Source organism: Sycon ciliatum, chromosome 4 (assembly GCF_964019385.1).
Source record: "Sycon ciliatum chromosome 4, ocSycCili1.1, whole genome shotgun sequence".
NCBI classification, from domain to species: domain Eukaryota; kingdom Metazoa; phylum Porifera; class Calcarea; order Leucosolenida; family Sycettidae; genus Sycon; species Sycon ciliatum.
The window spans coordinates 6,470,059-6,491,764 of NC_088646.1; the positions used below are offsets into that span (position 1 = coordinate 6,470,059).

Below are 21,706 nucleotides of genomic sequence, written 5' to 3' on the forward strand. Positions count from 1 at the left end.
GCTAGTGGCAAAACTCCATGGCATGAAAAGGTGCGCATGCGCGAAATTTGTTCCTTTCTCTCTCTTGTTTTTCAAGGCATAAGAACATGTGAGTTCATGGCTACCCTTGCGTTCGCTTTCATATTGGTGTAGACAGCTGTGCTGGGAGCGAAGGCATATAGAACTTACCATTTTGGTTCTTCTTTTGGTTTGGTGCAGCGAGGAGTTCCGTGTTCCAAAATGGCCGCGGAAGGGTAAGTATTCTTGAGAACAATTTTCACACTTATTTTTTCGTAGCTTATCATTTTTGCTTGTGCTGTTGCAGAGATGCTCCCGCTGCTGCTGTGTCAATGGACATCACTACCGCACTGACTGAGGTTTTGAAGACCTCTCTCATCCACGATGGCCTTGCTCGCGGCCTCCACGAGGCTGCCAAGGCCCTTGACAAGTACGTATCGTGATAATTATTACATTATTATTTTGAGGAAAGTTGGTGAGCACACATGTGCATTCCCTGGGCGCTGCAAATTCACAACTCATTTCATTTCACAGAATCATTTTTAACGTTTCCTGCAAGTTGCCATCATCAGGATGCATATGAAATGGAAGTCTGCCAAGGAGCAGTTACACACTAATTTGATGTTATTTGTTGTAATAGGTGTTGGTTATTATTTTGCTCACCGATTCAGCCTAAACCTGTCTACCGGTAATCATGCTGGTGATACATGTATCGTGGATTATGTACCAATCCCCTTTTGAACATATAGTGGGATTAACTGTATAAAGTGCAGCCGGTGTGGTCTCTCTAGTTGATTGAACATAGATTGCACTTTCAAGTTTTTTGAAGAAGTACTGAAATATTTATGATCGTTCTGTGAGAAGTGGTCGAATTGCGACCAAAAGAGTCACCTATAATGTGTACAACTTATATTTAATATGAGCATATTTTCATTGTGCATGTGTAAGGAATGAACGATGTTATAAATGATAACAGGTTAAAAGCTGAGCTAAATTGTGATTCCGATTTAATTTTGCGTACATTATTCATTTGTTAGACGTCAAGCCCATCTTTGCGTCTTGGCCAGCAACTGCGACGAGCCCAGCTACGTTCGTCTTGTTGAAGCCCTCTGCGCCGAGCACCAGATCAAACTTCTAAAGGTCAGTCAGTGTCTCGATATGTCTTGAGAATTTAAATTAATCGCTTTCAATCCTGCTTGTCACACTTGGCACGCCATCATGTACGCAGTGAGGCATCTGGCCAGGGTTCATTTTGCATTGTACCGTAGTTGGAGGCCTCGTAGCTTCTATGGTTTGTGCGAATGCATTAGCAACTCCTGCTGTGTGCTTAGCACCCGTACCGCCATGACATCATTTGCACAACCTCTTGACACTTGACTGACTCACGGCTGCCATCCAGAACACATGAGAAGTCCATCGAACCTTTGACTCGGCAAACCTGTAAAAAGCACCACTCCCTACTCAATACCCAGTGTTTCGGAGTGGTCCTTTCTTGCAGATTTGCCAAGTCGCAAGTTCGGTGGACATCTCGTGTGCTCTGGATGGCAGTCGTGAATCAGCCAAATATCAAGTCGGCGGAATAGCGTGAGCTCCAGTGTGGGGAGCAAACGATCATTCACTGGACTAGTGCTGGCGCAGTTTAATTTATGTAGTTTTTCGTGGAAAGTTTCCACCCTTCCGTTTTGTTGCCTGCTTGTCAATGTACATGTATATGGCAATGATTTGAGTCTCATCGTTGACAATATAAATAGGAATGTCTTTGCTGCTTTAAGGTGTTTTGAAGGGGTAATGTTGCATGGGTATCATGCCGTCTTTTGTAACCTTTGCTAGCTTCATATGTTTTACATTATCTGGTGGGAGCACAACCTGGGTAGTCATAGATTTTGTGGCCAATTGTCCCTGCGTATTGATATTATCTGGATTGCCTTGTATGTGCACATGTAGGTTGATGACTCCAAGAAGTTGGGTGAATGGTCTGGCCTTTGCAAGCTTGACAAGGAGGGCAAGGCCCGCAAGGTCGTTGGCTGCAGCTGCGTAGTTGTCAAGGTCAGTACAAGTCCTGCTCTTGCTTCTTTTCTTTTTTTCGTCCATTCAGAAATAAGAGAAACAGTTTCAAAACCTTTTTGTGTTTTGGACCTGCAATGCCTCGCATTGGGACTTATATACCACAAATTGATCGTTCGGGTGACTACTCGATCTCCAATATTTTGTTGCATAAGCCATAAGTACTTTAAGATTTCGTTTCAGACCACATAGAATGTGTCGTGTTTGATTTTCAGATTGCGCATATCTAGCTGCATCCTGTAGTAGTGAAGGCAGCACACTGCATATTGGACCCATAGAAAGGCCCCTGCATTTATCAGTTTCGGGAAATACTCTCAAGATATTTTTGTTTTATAGCGAGAGGCGAGTTACTTCTGAATGGACTACAGCATAATGCTTTTTTGGCCTGGTGTGTACAGTAAATGTACAATGCCAATTGAAGTGTATGATGAGAAACCGGCTCCCTCTTCTGAGTGTCACTTTGAGGAGAGATACCGCAATCCGGAATCATTATGTCTGACACTTGACGCAGTGTGTGCATGCTTTCTTTTTGTCAGTTCCTTGTGATCATCATTCTTTCCCCCTGTGCTTTCTTTGCCAATGTGCAGGACTACGGCAAGGAATCCCAGGCCCTTGATGTACTTCTCGAGTACTTGAAGACTAAGGATACCCTTCAGTAATCTGAAAAAAGAAAGAGAACCTATTGATAAATCATCCTGTGTTCTCTGTTGGTTTGTGCGTGTCCTAGTAGTCCCTTATGATGTGCCAAGAATTACGTGTTCCTCCTGCATGCTTAAACAGGCATCTTTATGCCTGGATATAAATGGGTCGAGTGAGTGCGCACCATTTCCATCTGCAAGGCTTCTTGTACAAGCTTTTGTAAGGGTGCTTCAATTCGAGCTGGCTAGCAAGCTTGCATAAGCTCCCAAGAGTGCATTTCTGGATACTGGTGGGATACTATACTGTACGCTGATGGCGATAATTCACATACATGACCTGTGGTGTAGTCATTCCGTTGTACAGTAGAGTCTCCTGTTGAAGAGCGTGGAGCCCGGGAAGCTACAGGTTGAGGCTGCGTTTACACGATAACACACGGCCAGTTTTCCGTTTTCAGTCCCACGTTTCTTTTTCCGTTTTTACATGATCAAAGCTGATCCGAGGTGGTCTCGGTTTGTATTGTTTTCGTGCGTCACACTGGAGCAAAGAATCTGCCAAAGTTCGTCATGTTCCAAGTGTTGTCGTGGAAGCACAGAGTCCAATCACACTCAAGGAATAGTTGAAAACATGCTACACGACAGCACTCGTTACATGACGAAAAATGTAACAACAATTATTTTTGGATTGTCGGATGCGTGTGAGCGGCCGAAAACGTTACGAAAAACGAGGCCAGCAGACCGTTTACACACCCAAATTTATCCGGCAGAACATTTCCATTCATTTCCGTTTTCATATTCTTCCACCTTGGCCAGCGTTTTGCTCCGCGTACTGTGTAAATGAACCATGCATACGAAAGGATTTTGTTGCATTTTCACCCCCAGCGTTGGCGTGTTAAGTAAACTGTAAACGCAGGCTAAGGGTGCGTTCTTAAATCCTCTCGGAAAAGTTCGAGAGCTGTTCTGTCCCCTTGGAAAAACGCGATTCCGCGGCCGCGGCAAATTTCGCAGAAGTTGCCATCATCCGCGGAAATCACGGAATCCACACTTTTGCCCGCGGAATCTGAATTTTTTAGGGTAAATTACTAAAATTACTACTCAGAAAGCAGCAGAAAAACTACTTTGCGATCTGTTTGAGCACATTTCTCTTGCCAGTGCAGGTCTCTCCAAGATTCTTCACTCTTATTCAGTTCGTGACTGCAAAGGATAGTATGAAAAAGTGCTCCTTCATGCGACTAGTTGTCATATCCTCTACGAGGAGGGTGAAAAACTTGCAGAAAGTGCCGCAGATTTTTGATTTTACAGCAGAAAATGCCGCAGAAAACCCCCCTTTTCCCCGCGGAATTTGCCGCAGAATTTTAAATTCTTGGCCGCGTTTTTCCAAAGGGATAGGCTGTTCTTATAATTATCCTCTCCGACTTTCAGGAGGCTCTCCAAGCTTCAGAGGTGGTTGAAACTTGGAGATTCCTGCGGTTTGGGATCAGCGCATGCGAACTACGACTAAAAGCCACGTGTTGATCATGAGTGTATCCATTTCCCTTTTCGCATACGCACACGTGCATTACTACATTCATCACTCAAGATCGCGGCCCCTTTGGCGCTTCATTTTGCTTGACATGTATCTCCGAATTCTTCGAGACCCGTTCTTGCATTAGGGTTGGTTCACATGTCACCGGCGGTGGGCTTCTTGCAACCTCTTCCGGCGCATTGCGATTGTGTGAACCAGTGCAGTCGTAACAAAATCATACGGTAAAATATCGCAAGGGACCGCCGGCAAAGTTGGACAGTGCCCAACTCTTGCGATCTGCCCCGGTGCCGATCCCGTACAATTTTGACCAAAAGTGGTTTGTGAACCGTTCGCGCCGGTGATCGCCGGGAGCCAGACTTTGTCAAAATATCAAACCAATACGGCCTAAATTTTCCTAAATTGAAGCTAGAGAGGTCCGTTCGCCATTCTTGTAGTCGCTTCAAGCTGGCAAATAAGTCAGCATACCAGCCCGTCCTTCTCGGATGATCTGCTTGACCATTGTGCAACTTATGAGACAAATACAATTGAAACAAATAAAAAATATGATGGATACGTTGGCAAGTTCTTGTGACTTCACCAACGTTTGCTAGCATAATTTCGACACAATCGCTTACTAGACTGCAATAAAATGTGTAGAAGGATTTTCATGATCTCCAGTAAAAGGTAGCACCGAGTGGCCATCACCGAAAGACCTTGAACTACTGAAGAAACAAAGAATTGGCAAACCTATCGTAGCATTTGGGCACATTCTGTACTACTTTGTAGTAGTTTTGGTACTCGAGCCGTATGCGCAACGGATCGGGAGCTGGCTCACCGCCGATGTCTTGCGGCGCCGATTTTGCTTACCAGTTTCTTCGACTTCCCTTTTCTTCTTCTCCTAGAAGCTAGAAAATATAAGAACTAGGGGTCAAACGGGTGTACCTTTAACTAACGAACGGGTAATTTTCTTAACGGGCGGGTTAACGGGTACCCTTTAGCAGCCATGTTTAATTTTTTGCGCAATTTTCACATGAATCAAGATTTTAATTTATCTGTTCTCGGGTTGCATTTTGATATCACATTGTGATTCGCAAATCGATTGGTGTCTGATAGTCGCAGGAGTAGATCTACTAGGTGCGAAAATGCAACAACAATGCAGACATCCAGCGTGGAGTTGTAAATAATTGACTCCCGCCTGGAATACACGATCCCAGCAGTGTTGCTCCGTACTGACTGCTTCATCAATATCCAAACGGGTACCCTTTAATAACGGTACCTGAGATTAACGGTCGAGTACCCGGTACACCCCTTTGACCCCTAATAAGAACGCACCCTTATATTCTCTAGCTTCTAGGTAGAAGAAGAAGAAAAGTCGAAGAAGCTGGTACGTATAATTCAAGAATGGGTCTCAAAGAATTCGGAGATATTTTGCACATGTCAAGCAATATGAAGCGCCAAAGGGGCCGCGATCATGAGTTATGAATTTAGTATACACATGTGCGTATGCGAAAAGGGAAATGCGTACACTCATGATCAACACGTGGCTTTTAGCCGTAGTTCGCATGCGCTGATCCCAAACCGCAGGAATCTCCAAGTTTCAACCACGTCTGAAGCTTGGAGAGCCTCCTAAAAGTCGGAGAGGATATAAGAACAGCTTTGGAACTTTTCCGAGAGGATTTAAGAACGCACCCTTATTAGAACGTCGGTGTTGGTTATCTGGCCGCGCGACTACCACACATTGGCAGCCTGTCTTGGTGGCCAGTGGAGTGACCAAGTTGGGATGGTGCTCCGTGTCAGAAATCACTCAGCAATACTGTATTTCCTTCATGTGGCACCTTGGCCTGCATTCAAGACCACAATGTTATGTAGCAAAGCGGGTGCAGCCCAGAAAATATTTTTACTAAGGGGTCGTCCACAAATATCGATGTTTTTTTAGAGAAGATATTCGTTCGTTTGGAGGGGGGGGGGGGAGGGGGTTTGGGCCCTGTTCGTCTCGTCTTTTCAGAAAAAAATATCGACTCTATCTATGGACAGGCGCTGTTCGAACATGTAGTTTATGACCTACACAAAGTGAAAGTCAACCTCGTGAGCATAGCCATGGCAAGGCTGTGCGACCGTGGCAACATAAACCTAGGTGTTACCGTGTATGGTGAAATTAGAGTGGCAGCCGGTCACGTTTCGTGAGGAAATTGAACTTCATTAAAAAATATCGATCCCTTGCATAAACATGTGTATGTTCGTTTTGAGGGGGGAGGGAGGGGGTCTGGGGAGAGATGAACAAATATCGTCTGAAAAAAAACATCGATATTTACGGACGGCCCCTAAAATTATATTGTATATGCGCATAATTCCAGCACAATAGACCCATTGCGCAATGACGTAATTTGTACCATAAACACCCTTCACAGCCACCTGAGGGGGGGGGGGGGTCGTCTGGGGTGTTGAACAGTGCACTCCTGATCCCAGCATACTCACAAGCATTACTCATGCATTCCATATTTGGCTGTGAAGGGTGTTTTTACGTCATTGCGCAATGGGTCCATACATGTAGAGAGGTTTCGCTCTACGGAATGTATGAAAATAATGTAGGAACTGCTTCGCTACCTTGGTATTGGGAGGAAATTCCCGTTTGGATTTTGCGAAGTCAAACAAAGCACGTAATTTTCATACGTAAGAATCAGCGCTGTTGGGTTTCGCTCTACGTGATTCTCCACGACCGCTAAACATGCCTTGTTGCTTTCGAGACGCGTTGGCTGCATGCACCACAAACCAAAACCGCGTTTCCATTAATTTATTTTGCATGTGGTGTACGGTGTGTTTACCTTGTGTTTCGCGCGGCTTGAACTTTGCCATGGATTAATCCGGAGAATGCGAAAAATATTTCAAAAAGTCCTATGGAGGACCCAACGTAGGAAAGGGCTTTCCTATGGAAATCCGTAGAGAGATTTACGTATGAAAGTTGCCCTCGCTCCCCGGCACACATAACGTAGAGCGAAACCTCCTTGTTAAATGTGGCATGATCACTGGCATAATTTGGGCATGATGGAAAGCATAATCCGCCGAGGGCTGGTGCAGACAGTCACACCAGTGATGCACAATACGTCATTTTGATGTCACAATAACTTTCATGCAAGTATCATGCTCTAGTACTAGGTACTAGCAAGAGTACGGTTATGTGCACTTGGTACGTGTACTAGTAGTAGACCGTCAACACAACTACTTCAAAGTACATGATTGCATAGTCATGTACTTACATGTACATGACTATACTGTATAATAATAAGGACAATTTTTCGTTTACGAAATCTTTAGTTTATAAGATCACTCCACCAGCAGGTTCGTTACGAACGTACTAAATTTCGTTTTGGCCGAGGTCTGTCACCCCAAACGTTCAGAAAAAAACTTAAGTTTTGTACAAAAATGGACTCGGATGGAGAGCTATTATTATTATTATTATTATTATTATTATAAGCACGTCCGCGTAGTGGGCGGGTCTGCCCACCTCGCTTGTGCCAAACTGTGCCACGTGTCCGTACAAAAATGAGAGAGGGGAGAACAAAACAAAACACAAAAAAGCAAAACAGAAAAACAGGAAAGTAACGATGAAGGAACAGAACAGACGAAACACGAGTTATATACATGTATAACAGAAGGGTGGCAGAAGACTACATCATGCAGCATCCACGAACGAGGAAAATCGACCGAGGGACATGATAAAGGGGAAAGTGAGAGGATGTGTCCCCGGTCCACATCCTCTCTCTTTCCCCTTTATCATGGAGAGCTAGCCAAGGATTAATTTATTGAAAAATAAAAAGGACCAAGGAACTACAAGTTACGCTATAGTGTCCACTAACACCACCAGTTACTAAACAATCAGCTCATGCTAAAACATTGCACGACACTGACCGACGGTACTGACGTTCTACAACTAACTGGCCAACAGCTCTAGCACATCTTGGATGCGCACTCCAACAGCCTTCCAACTTGTCGTGCAATGTTATCGCATGAGCTGACTGTTTAGTAACTGGTGGTGTTAGTGGACATAGCGTAACTTGTAGTTCCTTGGTCCTTGTTGTTTTGTACAAACTTTAGATATTTCATGCCCCCTAACGAATATAGCGAAAGTTAATTCCAAACGAAACTTGTACATGTACCGGTACTAATACATTACAGTGCTTTGAAGTAGTTGTGTTGGCGGTCTACTAGTACTAGCACCTACTCAAGGCATGTTGTAAAATGATGTGTTGTTTTCCTGTGTGATGGCGTTCCCCAAACTGTCTCGTCTAGTCGCTTGCATGTGTGATACGAGCATGCACGATTTTGTGGTCGAGGGTCCTTTTGTCAGTCTTCTTGTCCGCCTCTGTCAGAGTAGTCTGCTTTTCCGGAATGTCAATAATAGTAATAATGTAACAAACAAGTCTTGTCCTTTGTGTCCTGCATCCCGAGGAACGGAATGGCTGTGATTCCGTTACAGGCAAAATACAGCCAATGCTGTGCATCGTATACGCATAGTCGACTACTATGCACAGCATTGGCCCGATTTTTTGGATGTGATGGCATTATCGGGGTACATGTACATGGATCCACCTGACTTCGTTTTTCTTGCCCATTTATCATCTTTGTGCCTTTCTACACTGCTTGGTACGCTAGCTAGAGTGTTTGCCGAAAAGTATCATTCTTAGACACCCACGCTTTAGCAAATAACGTTATGTTCTAACAGTGTTACCGCAAGGAGAAAATACCGAGACTTGGGTTTGACCTTTTAATAGCAAGATACACGCTAATTTTAGTACACTGTTGCCATGAGTACAGCTTTTAATTCGCGCGGTACAACCATTTATGACGCCATATACGCGATAGAAGGTGAAATGGGTACGCTCTACGCAATATTTGGCCTAAAAATGTACCGTTTGTCACAACGATAAATCAACGCCTATAACGTTTTTACGCTGCAGCTTCAACGCTATTTGGGTGATCAAGGTACGAGTACCGTAAAAATAGTGTTACCGTTGTTTGCTAAGGGTGTCTACTATGTGTGGTATGGCACACATGGCAGGCGATCAATCTTGCCAGAAACAATAAAAGAACAGTCTCGTACATATACACGTACAGTCTCTTTAGTTTGTTTGTATTCTTTATTTAGAGTGGGAAGTCCAAAACAGGCCCTAGCCTAATAACAATGGTCCCACTAGTGAGGGAATGCTGTATATCTGTACATAGTGGTACAGGGCTGGCTACTTTTGAAGAAAAAAAAGAAAAAGTACAGTACACTTTAATAATGCAATGAATATAACTAAATGCGCACTCATATCACAACCATGGGGACGAATAATGTATTCCAGAACGTTTTCTTGTCACAATTATCAATGGAATTCGTGACTAAAGAGAATGATGAAACTACAATAGGATTTATACACTTGGAGTGAAACAGCGAGGATACAAGCATAGTAAGAAAAATAGCACAAACCTATTATTCTTATGTCATGGCCCTGTATAGATAGTACTACTCACCAATACTATAGTAGTGCTGCACACATTCATTATCAGCCTGTCACCTACCTCTACCGCGGCTCTTCATCAATGTTCTCTTCCTTTTGATTAGGATAGGGTTACCTCTCCTGTCGCCGGACCTAGACTATCCATTACCATAGAACTGTCAGCTATTGTCTCTGTTGCCGGTCCGCTGTTCTGCTGTTCCGCTTAGTTGCTCCGATTCATGATTAGCATTAGCTTCAATACTTAGATACATTACTCTTTGCTGAGTTTAGCACAGCTCACTACTCGTTCGCTGCTGCCTGCTCGATCCTTCCCTTCGTGGCCGCTCGCATAGATTTCAGCTAGTATAAGTTCGCTGACTTAGCCAGATATCGAGGAGTCTTGGATTAGTCTTGTTTGAGTCTTGTATTAGTCTTATTCTCTTTTATAGCTTTCTTGACTTTCTTTATAGGAGTTCCGCTACCGCTCAAGCGGACTTGTCCGCTTGAGCCGGTTTGGCCTTTGACTTTCTAGTTTCTTACTGTTCCTTTGTTCCTTTACTATATCGGACCTGAGGGCTCCGCCACCCTGACTTCTCTCTGTGCTTTGGGTCTGAGGTACGCCTGAGTGGAACTACCAAGAGGCGCACATATACTTTGTGCAAACGGGCTTGGGATAACTAACACGTAGGGACGATCAGCCAGCCACGACACTTGGTGCTGTGACCAGGATTCTTCTTGGTCTAGTTTCCCAGGCCCTCCGCCCTACTCTTGGTCTACGCACTACCCGTCGTCGTTCCGTCCTTGGACCTCCGCTGTGACTCTGCCGTATCTGTACGTCGCCTCACGAGTCCTTTGGATTGTGAGTGCCTACTGACGATTCCTCGTCGATCGACGAGTCGTACGCCAAATCCGTTGAAGACACGCGCTCCGAGTTGCGTACGGCAACAAAGAGAATACTTACGCCAGGTTACCACTGCATTCGCAGTCGTTTCCTCTTTGAAGAGAAGCAAAAGAGACGTTCCTCGGTGTTGATCGTCAGTTACGCCGCTCTGCTGTTTCAGCAAAGCCATAGATCTACGCTCCCAAACGTGTTGTGGTACTGTCAGTGCTGCTTCCGTTGGCCTACGCCTTTGTGATCAGCCCTGCCTCCGGAGCCCTGGTCAATCTGTTCGCCTGTGTTACGCCTGTGAGCTGTGTTCCGCTCGCAAAAAAAAAAATGAGTTTCGTCTCTTCGCCGGATGCTCCGCGATCCTTGTACATGATTGTACAGTCCGCACTCTCTGAGCGTGCGCTCACTCCGTTGTGTGTTCAAATCAGCTCAGCTGGTATGGTTCACCGGTTTCTCCGCCGATGTAGTTCCTGTGGGAGCTGCTGACAAAACGCTCATGAGTTACGTGAGTGCTCCGTTGTACTCGACGAGTTTGGGTCCCGCGCGTTGGGTCATTCACCGCTGCAGCACTTCCTCCGGGAAGAGGTTGACTCTACGCGCTCTCCGCCTGATGGAGATGGCCATCCTCCAGCTCTGTGCTCGAGCTCGTTTACGCTGTGTGACGGAGTATGCGCGTCATCATGACCGACGAGGCGGCCTCGTCGGTCTTCCGCTTGATTCCGCCAGACCACTTACGTTTATCTCCTGGTACAGGTGTTGGCCTTTGTCCGCTGTCCGCAGCTCCTGTGGTGCATTGATTGTCTTGATAATTGAGTGATTGAGAGATGGCTCTCGTGATACTGATACGCCCTGCAACAGGCGCCTGGCGCCACCTCCGTCCTATTCATGTTTCGTTTCTGTTTCCGCTGATGATTGTCCTTTGTCCCGCGTGGCGATTGAGTTTCGCCTGGTTTACGCTTCGTCTGGTCTGATGCGCCTTTGGCGATGTGGTTCCGCCTGGTGCAAGAGAAGGATTGTGCGCACGATTGGTGCGGTTCGGATCGTCACTGGAGAAGTTCCTGGTCTCGTGACTGGATCCAAGATCGGAGTAGAGAGAAAAAGCTCCGATGGCTCGCGGTTTGTGGTTGCGCTGATTGCCCGTCGTTGTATTGCTGCCGAGTGCTGGCGACGGAATTGAAGTCCGATCTGACCGTGGAGTGATTTGTGTTGTAAAATGCGTAGCCGGCTACGTGACAAGCGGCGAAAGGCTGCTGTGGTGCTCGGGAGCTCGCGTCCGACTGATCAACGGAGAGCGGAGCTGGCCAGGTAAGAGTACGGAGATATATGCACGCGATCAGACCATCGTCTTTTGTGAGTTTTGTTTTTTTGGTTGTCAGTGGAGGTTAGCTGGTTTTATTTTTCAAGGTTTTGGAAGGGTTTGTCTGAAGTATTTGTTTTGCAAGCAGTAACGGGTTTACTGGTTTTGAAGGGGAGCAGAGGTAATGAATGGTAGTTGTTGAGTTCACGGAGATTGAGAATCTTGGATTTACTTTAGATTGAAGAATACGTACTAGAAAGTTCAGGCACCAGCTGTTGACGTAACATTGTTTGGTTATCATTTTGTTATTATTTTTGGAGGTTTTGTTGATTTATCCACCTATTCTATCACGGATTCCGGGTCACTGATGAGTACCATTTTATGTCTATGTGAAGTACACCTTTGGGCTGTTACTTGTTCGTGTTACCGTGGTATCAGGCTCTGTTTTGAAGTACATGTAGGTTGAAGGTAGTTGTAGTCTTGTCGTATGAATCATTGCGGGGAGTGTGACTGCATTAATGTTGTTATTGTTGCCGTTGTTGTCTATCGGTACGAGAGTGACTACGCCGCCCAGTGGGCCTTCCGTATCCCTGTGTCGTTCATTTCCGCCGGTTTGCATACTGTGTAAATCACTCTGGTCCGCGTACCAGAAAGACAAAGTACGTAATCATTGTGGTTGCACATGTCTCGAATGACACTGCTCTTACGCCTACTTGTGTTGTCTATCTGGCACACGCCGCCGCTGCTGATATTGCAGCCTAGGGAAACCTATTTGTGTCTCACTGAAGTGCCTGATGGCTTGTTACAGTTTGATGCGCGCCGTCCTTTCCGCCAATTGTGCCCTTCTATGGTGTTTTTGGTATTCCGCTGCTAAGTTCTCTTAGCCATATGAATGTTACGCTGCATTATGCTGGGCTGTTGCCACCTGGCCTTGACTGACCAGGCTGCCCATCATAGTTCCATGACCCGTCAATCTCGTTGTTACACAAGCTGGATTCTGTCGTGAATCTGATCATTACGTGCAACACTGCTGGGGTCCTCTTTCCGCTTAAATCCCATTGCTGGAGAGTCAATTCTCCCACTGCCGCTCAGATCATTGATCGTGGTGTGCAGTCGTGAGCCATGCTAACAGACTATCACGTCGTGCTCGTTCAGCACAGTTCGTGTGTGTGCACACTTGGTCTATGGCTTGCATTCCGCTGAGGTACAAACCGTTGCGTTTCCTACCCTCATGTGTATCAGGTAAACGTTACGCCAGAAACTTTGTGCATGCGCAGTCTGTGTGCACAAAACGTTCGCCTGTATCTGTCTGCACTGCCCGTCCTCATGACGTTGGCGCTCGTCTGGTGCATCTCGTTTCTAGTAACCTTGTTTGGTTGCTGGTCCCCACCGATTGGTCGAAGTTTCCCCAAACTTTGTGTATACTAACTATGGTGTGGACTATTCCCGGTACAAGACCGTCTCTTGGATGTTGTGTATTGCGTCCCAACTACGCCCGGTCTTCGTGATTATTCTCAGTGATTCTTGTGGATCAACTGTCTCGCTGCCGTGTTCTTTATGAGCTAGGCCACCATCCTTCGAGATGGAAGAAAAAAAATTCGCTTCTTGAGTTGGTGGAAGATCTGCCTTCTCCCTACGCCAGTCCAGTCACCTGTGAGTGAGGCATTCCTACTGCTTCCTGACTTCGAGTCATTGGCTCTGCTGTTCTACCACTACGTCTCATCGTTTCACCCTACCATGCTGATACCATCACTCACCTATAGTACGATGACATGAACACCAGGATTCCATTCCGTGGTCTGTTGAGCCTCACCAAGTACCTGTCTTACCCAGCCATTGCCACCAGTTGCTGGAGTATCAATGTTTCTGCTATGTCTTCGTTGTCCGTCCACCCTGTCACTATAGCCGATTCCGTTTGGTACTGCACTTGCACTAGTACTGCTATGATGTCGTCTGTTCCCTACTACCCTGAGTGCACTGTTCCAGTCTACCATCTTGTACTGCCGCCATCTTCTATAGTGTCTACCGTCGAAGTACTGTCTTCCATGTGCCTAATAGTATCTCCTCAACTTGATTCAAGTACTGCCGTCCACCATCATCATGAGTACCGTCCGCACTGATCTCTGTCTGCTACCTGAGTGCCACCAAGTAAGACTCGATCTATCTATGTACGAACAAGTGTGCCCCATACAGTTAGTTCTCTAAGTTCCGACTTTGCTCCTATCTAACTCTCGAGTGTCTGCCCAACTGTTACCCCTGGTCCTGTGCCTTAGGCAGTGAACAATTAGCTCCTAGCCCCATCGTGCTTTGATTAGGATTGTTTCCCAGCACACAAGATGTTGTGCCAGTAGATTAGATCCGCTGTCCATTCGTTTTGTTTTGTTCGGCATAGCTCATCAGTTATCTCATAGTTTTGTTCTGCTGCTAGTGACTGTTTTGCGTCACAATTTTTCCAAGATTAGACCCTGCTAGAGATGCCACCTGCCAAAGAAATTAGATTTTACATTGTGTTCATTAGTTCTAGCCGTAGGTTCTTTTTGATTTCGTTTCCTGATTCGAAGTCTGAAGCTCTGTTCCCTCTTGCTCACACCCTCTTTGGAACTACGGCGATGTTTAGTTTCCTTTTATTTTAGCCCTTTTTCATTTGCTCTTTTGTGTTGTTTCTTCCCGTCACGAGGACGTGACCCTTTTCTTTGTAGCCGAGGGAGATGTCATGGCCCTGTATAGATAGTACTACTCACCAATACTATAGTAGTGCTGCACACATTCATTATCAGCCTGTCACCTACCTCTACCGCGGCTCTTCATCAATGTTCTCTTCCTTTTGATTAGGATAGGGTTACCTCTCCTGTCGCCGGACCTAGACTATCCATTACCATAGAACTGTCAGCTATTGTCTCTGTTGCCGGTCCGCTGTTCTGCTGTTCCGCTTAGTTGCTCCGATTCATGATTAGCATTAGCTTCAATACTTAGATACATTACTCTTTGCTGAGTTTAGCACAGCTCACTACTCGTTCGCTGCTGCCTGCTCGATCCTTCCCTTCGTGGCCGCTCGCATAGATTTCAGCTAGTATAAGTTCGCTGACTTAGCCAGATATCGAGGAGTCTTGGATTAGTCTTGTTTGAGTCTTGTATTAGTCTTATTCTCTTTTATAGCTTTCTTGACTTTCTTTATAGGAGTTCCGCTACCGCTCAAGCGGACTTGTCCGCTTGAGCCGGTTTGGCCTTTGACTTTCTAGTTTCTTACTGTTCCTTTGTTCCTTTACTATATCGGACCTGAGGGCTCCGCCACCCTGACTTCTCTCTGTGCTTTGGGTCTGAGGTACGCCTGAGTGGAACTACCAAGAGGCGCACATATACTTTGTGCAAACGGGCTTGGGATAACTAACACGTAGGGACGATCAGCCAGCCACGACACTTACTATGCGCTTGTATCCTCGCTGTTTCACTTCAAGTGTATACATCCTATTGTAGTTTCATCATTCTCTTTAGTCACGAATTCCATTGATAATTGTGACAAGAAAACGTTCTGGAACACATTATTCGTCCCCATGGTTGTGATATGAGTGCGCATTTAGTTATATTCATTGCACTATTAAGATTATTGTCTCCATGTCGCCTTTTTACTGTACATTTATTGGGGGTAATACGGTAGTAGTAGTGTCTAGTGCATGCAGTATACAGGTCTGCTCTCGATATAACAACTCTCACTTGTACGTAAACCTCGCTGGTACATGTAGGTATGAAATTAAATCTCGCGCCGAAACAGCATCACTTCCATGCAACGTTTCGTTCTCAGCTGCACAATGTAATCCAACATAACGTAAACCTCAACCGATACACTGTAGAGCACGCTACGGCGTGGTCCCCGCACTCTAGATACAACGCGGTCCCCGCACTCTAGATACAACGCGGTCCCCGCACTCTAGATACAACGCGGTCCCCGCACTCTAGATACAACGCGGTCCCCGCACTCTAGATACAACGCGGTCCCCGCACTCTAGATACAACGCGGTCCCCGCACTCTAGATACAACGCGGTCCCCGCACTCTAGATACAACGCGGTCCCCGCACTCTAGATACAACGCGGTCCCCGCACTCTAGATACAACGCGGTCCCCGCACTCTAGATACAACGCGGTCCCCGCACTCTAGATACAACGCGGTCCCCGCACTCTAGATACAACGCGGTCCCCGCACTCTAGATACAACGCGGTCCCGCACTCTAGATACAACGCGGTCCCCGCACTCTAGATACAACGCGGTCCCCGCACTCTAGATACAACGCGGTCCCCGCACTCTAGATACAACGCGGTCCCCGCACTCTAGATACAACGCGGTCCCCGCACTCTAGATACAACGCGGTCCCCGCACTCTAGATACAACGCATATTCACGTGTACGGTACGATCAAGCTGTAGCTAGCCAGTTTAGCTTTAGTCCTATTGCGCATGTATTCTGCGGCATTAGACACCCTTAGCAAAACACGTTATGTTGTAACGGTATTATCGTAAGGAGGAAAATACCGTGATTTGGGTTCGACCTTTAGCAAGATGCACGCTATTTTTAGTACGCTGTTGCCACGAGAATAGCTTTGATTTCACGCGGTACAACCATTTTTGTCACCATGTACGCGATACAAGGTGAAATGCGTACGGACTATGCAATATTTGGCCAAAACACGTATCGTTGGTCACAACGATAAATCAGCCCCCATAACGTTTTTACGCTGCAGCTTCAACGCTATTTGGGTGATCTAGGTACGAGTACCGTAAAAAATAGCGTTACCGTTGTTTGCTAAGGGTGTCTATTGATTGCATCTGATGTCGATGGTGGTACAGTGTGTACAATCATGTTTGCATGGATTTTACACACAGTTTTCTACACAACATAACTCTCGATAGAACATCATTCCTGTGCGGCTATAGTACCATACCCTCGTCTAGACTGATGACGTGTGCCTTCCGCCAAGTTCCGGTTCCGGCCGGGCGTAATGTTTGGTCATCCAGGGCATGCATGCATGCGCCAGGCCCACTTACAAAAACAAGTCTTTCACAAACACAGACTCTGTAGCTAGCTGTCGAGAGCTACCGGTACCGCGGTTGCATCAAAGCCGTCATGTAGACCAGGTAGACCGCTACAGTCATGTAGATCGAGACATGAGCGCGCGGAGCCAGCATGCAAAACGTGTATGGCGGGAAGTGGACGTCGATTCGATCGTGTCGGCCAGTTGTCCGCGTAGATCTACGACCCCGGTCAAGTGAATGCAGCAGCAGAAAAAGACACCGTGCACAACACGATACGAATCACTTACTTGTCTTCGTACAGTCCTGGCTAAGACTCAGCCGGTTGGGAGAGTCCAGGCTGGAGCTAGTTCGGAAATACTCCCAGCTGCTACAATTGTGTTCGCATCGCTAGATAGCAGCATCAAGGAGAAAGAGAGACACGATGGGGAGCGAAGACGAGCGCAAAGCTTCCAGGTAACCTTGCGTACAGTACTGTTGTCTTTTGTTGCTTTCTCACGCGCCATCATCGCTATCATAACCAACGACAGAATTACTCAAGTACATGTAGTTATCGATCTGCAACAAAATATACAACTGATGATCATTTCTGGAAAAAAATTAAAATTAAAAAAGATCATCGCGGAAACGCTATCGCTAGGCCGGGCCATGCAGAGTTGCTACTGCGCTATAGCCTAGGGCTGCCAAGTATTTGTCTGATTTATCGGACATTCTCTGGAAATTCCCCTTGTCCGAAAACGATCCAAAAAGAACCTTTCAGTTCTCGACAGGCAGGTAACTATTACTTGTTGAGAAAACCCAAAGATTGTACCATACCGGGTATGCAACAGTATTGGCAAGGCGGAATGCATAGAATGTTGAACAAATGAAAAGTAGGCTTAGGTTCTGCGAAAATGCCCAATACCTGATTCAGGCGGAGTGGCGTACACAAAGGCACACAATGAAAACCTTGGGCAAATTCAGTTGTAACTCGGAGTAATTTGCCCAAGGTTTTCTTTGTATGCCTTTGGGAACTAATGAACATAGAATGTTGCCTCTAATTATTACAACACCAGGAAAAAGTCCAAGATGAAAGCTCTATGCTTTCGAATTCACTAGTTATATCGGACCTCGAACAGTCAGGCGTGCCGCACTAATCTATTTAGCCCAAAAGCTGACAGGGAGTATTAAAGGGGAAGTTAAGACACTCCCTTCCTCCTTTATTCCAAATCGAACTCGCCACTTCCGCCGAAACTGGGTGACTGCGCGCTACTGAGATGGGGATTTGCGTGCAAAATGTGTACGGATATGGATACGATGAACTCCCGTTATTGCAAAACAATGCCACCGGTCCCTTGGCGTTCGTCCTAAAGAGGTATAGTATGACTGTAGATTACTAGTATCACAGTACTGCCTGTACTTCAGCGTACGGTTCATGATGGCTGCTCAGGTGTGCATCAATTGTACTCTACGCTAGTTAGCAGTTACGTTAACTGCCCGGGCAGCTGAACCTTTTAACTGGAAATAACGAATCGAATCTAATCCTTCTTGTCTCACACCACCCTGTGCGTGTACATTGTTGCCATGGTTTCACAGCCTTTCCAGGTGGATGACACTGTTCAAGGAGCGTGCACCGATCCTGCTCTTTGCCTTCATAGCCCTGGGCCCGATCTGCTCCAGTCAGTACTTGGTGAATGGGAAGATTGACGTGGTGCGGTTGATTGCTGGCACATTCGGATTCATGGTTAGTTTCTATGGTCTCGTGGTGCACATTGTTGAGGTGATATTCTCTGCTGGATTCACTGTGGCCTCAGCGCACAGGACAGCTGGTCTTTGCTCACACGTATGTGTATGTGTGTGTGTGTGTGTGTGTGTGTGTGTGTGTGTGTGTACGTGATTGTGTGCATGCGTGTGCGCGCGCGTGTGTGTGTGTGTGTATGTATAAGTTAGGTGTGTGTGTATATGTGTGCACAGCGGTTGAATGCTCCGGATGGAGCATACCACTGTTCACAGATGCCTAATTGTTACCTGTGGCCAATGATGGGCTGTTTGAGAGTGTGTTTACTGTTTAGTGTTTAGTGATGTTTGTATACCGCATTGGTGTCTAATGCACTCTCTCTTTTTGGGGGCCAATCAACTCAGTCATGGTGTACCAGTATGTTTTACTGCAAAGCATGATTAATTAATTATTAAAGTGCAGGGCCGACTTTGGCTCCATTTCCGCAGTTTTCTGAAGTATGCCGGATAGCCCGGGAAGTGCCGCAGTCCGCCATCCCAGTTCACCGCATGCAAGTTCTGGTGACACGTGTGGTCTTTTCGTATGGGTGTCGTACAAGTACATTTGTATGGCTGTGGTGCATGTGTATGGGTGTGGTGCATGTGTATGGGTGTGTAACTGTTGTTTACACAGGCGGTTCTTCTACTCGTTCGGGTAATGGATGATGTCAAGGACTACGACACGGATGTCGAGGTACACCCAGACAGGTAATACTGGATGCCAAGGGAAAGTGGATGCTGCGATAGCCTCTGCTACCCACTCTACGTGTATTTCACTCTATTGATCACACCATGCTGCATGTGCAATTCTACAGTTCAGTCGACTAGGGGCGCAATGTGGTGCGATCGAAAGAGCAGAATTTTCTTGTACACCAGTGGCTCAATGTTTAGCTCAAGACAGTGTATGATATCAGCCTTCAGGGATATAGCTACTGTAAGTCTACACATTTTCGGCCCATTCAAATTTCGGCCTTCCAGGGTTAAAACACATTTCGGCCGAATTAAATGTTTGGCCTGTACTGCTGCCGACTGTATACACTGTCACACTGGACCTTGCAAAACAAAATTTCGGGCGCAACAAATTTTCGACCAGATATAACCTGGCCGAAAATAGGCGAAAATAAATATGCGCCGAATATTTGTTGGCTTACAGTAGTATCCTGGATGTAAGTAAACCACTGGTCATGGGATGAGTTGGACTACCATCGGGTTGGTTTTGAACCCAGTCATTCATATCTCCTGTAAGGGCTATGCGAATGTGGATGGCACCATCACGCATGCTAAGCTTTGTGTGGAGTGTGGAGTGACAAGACAAGACTTGTTCTGATGCCACTCAGAACACTGCACCTCAAACGATGCCCATCCGTGCCTTTGCCAATGTGTACCAGCATGCATGTGTGTGTGTGTGTGTGTGTGTGTGTGTGTGTGTGTATGTGTGTGTGCGCGCGCGTTCATCACCTGTTTGCTCCACAGACCTCTGCCACGTGGTTTGTTGACTGTGGATGAAGTTGTGCATGCCATCAAGATTGCCACTGTCAGCCTCTTTGGACTTGCCCTTGTCTATGGAATACTGTGAGTAACGATACAAAAAGGACAGCTCGATTCCACACGAGTGCCATGAGCAAGGACTCACCACTGTTTTTAAATATTGGAATGGTTACGTCGCTTGTCAAAGGGGATTTCCCCCCATTATTATTACCAGTGGCATGGCAATTGCATTCCGAGTGTCACCAGGCTTCTAACTTATTTGTCCTTCGGGGAAAGTAGTGAACATGCTGTGTTTCCTCCTGCCTTGCGACCAGAGTTAGAAAGACATTGGCCTGTGTGGCCTGTGGTTTGACATGACTGTGTGTTGCACAGGTACGGATTCACTGCTGGTGCCGTGTTTGCTTCACTGGTAAGTCAGCCTTTACCCGGTTTTCTTCAATGGCCCGGAAGGCCCGGAGCGTATCGGCAATATGACTCTAACGGCAATGGCCGTATAGGAGTGCCGGCAGTCATACATAATCTCAAGCCACTACTTGAAATATTATTTGCTACTGCACCGTACACATGAATTTGAACTTGGTAAAGTTGTAGAAAGAAGTCGAGCTGGAGCGAAAGTTAGTTGCTAACCGCCCAGTCTGTGATAGGTTGGGCTGTACAGTCATACACAATGTACGGAGTAACCTTCTGTCGCAGAGTTTGGCCTCATGCTTGCCACAAAAGTGAGTTGCACCCTGTCTTGTGCCCAACAGATGGTGTACGTGGTCCTGATGTACTTTGAGTTTGGCATTGGAACATGGTTGGACGAGCGGCCCTTGCTGTATGGACTCTCTCATCAGGTAAGGTATTTGTTTGGTTTAGGTACGTCCATCGTTTCCTCCAGTGGCTACTATTGCCAGTATGGGGTTACTAGAGTTACTAGTATATTTTAAACAGTACAGTAGTTTTCTGGCAGCTACACACACAGTACTGTCATGCGCCGAAGAGCTGAGCGGCCAAGAGCAAACAGGCTGGGATCTCACCCAGCACAGCATACAGATATACATGTATACGCGGTGGCACAACAGCACATCGACTTGTACATGAAAATAGGAACGGCCTTAACTACGACTTTGACCACCCAGTTCTGCCGCACCTGACAGTACTGTAGTGCAGTCGAATACGACACCTGCACTCTCTCTCTCCTCTCTCTCACACTCTCTCTCTCCTCTCTCTCACACTCTCTCTCTCTCTCTCTTCTCTCTCTCTCTCTCTCTCTCTCTCTCTCTCTCTCTCTCTCTCTCTCTCTCTCTCTCTCTCTCTCTCTCTCTCTCTCTCTCTCTCTCTCTCTCTCTCTCTCTCTCTTACTACAAGACGAAATTATTTATTCATTCGTGTACGTCATAGATGCAAATTTAATGTTTGTGTCAGCTCCGGTATACGATGGATGTACTTGCTTTGATTCCCAGTTTGGAATGCCGAAGCATGCATGCGTGAGTTGTGACAACTTATAGACTATGCAGCTACATGTATGAGTGTATGGACATCCAGAGTTATCTGGGCACTATCTGGTTTTCAGAGATGCGTATACTACAGTTGTCT

General features: G+C 46.3%; 1 protein-coding gene across 2 annotated transcripts in view; it reads left to right on the forward strand.

Annotated features, from left to right (window-relative positions):
- Window positions 1–21,706, forward strand: part of LOC135814138 (uncharacterized) — a 24,006-nt gene continuing 2,300 nt past the window's right edge. Inside the window, exons 1-9 of one of the 2 annotated variants that reach the window (XM_065327205.1) lie at window positions 1–88; window positions 199–233; window positions 305–427; window positions 1,035–1,137; window positions 1,942–2,043; window positions 19,314–19,348; window positions 20,114–20,212; window positions 20,501–20,537; window positions 20,878–20,964. In XM_065327205.1, the coding sequence (XP_065183277.1) occupies window positions 220–233; window positions 305–427; window positions 1,035–1,137; window positions 1,942–2,043; window positions 19,314–19,348; window positions 20,114–20,212; window positions 20,501–20,537; window positions 20,878–20,964 (600 nt within the window). In that variant the 5' untranslated portion in view covers window positions 1–88; window positions 199–219. Of the gene's footprint in view, window positions 89–198; window positions 234–304; window positions 428–1,034; window positions 1,138–1,941; window positions 2,044–17,062; window positions 17,342–18,460; window positions 18,609–19,274; window positions 19,349–20,113; window positions 20,213–20,500; window positions 20,538–20,877; window positions 20,965–21,706 lie in introns of those variants that run through there. The other variant, XM_065327206.1, reaches the window with a different exon arrangement.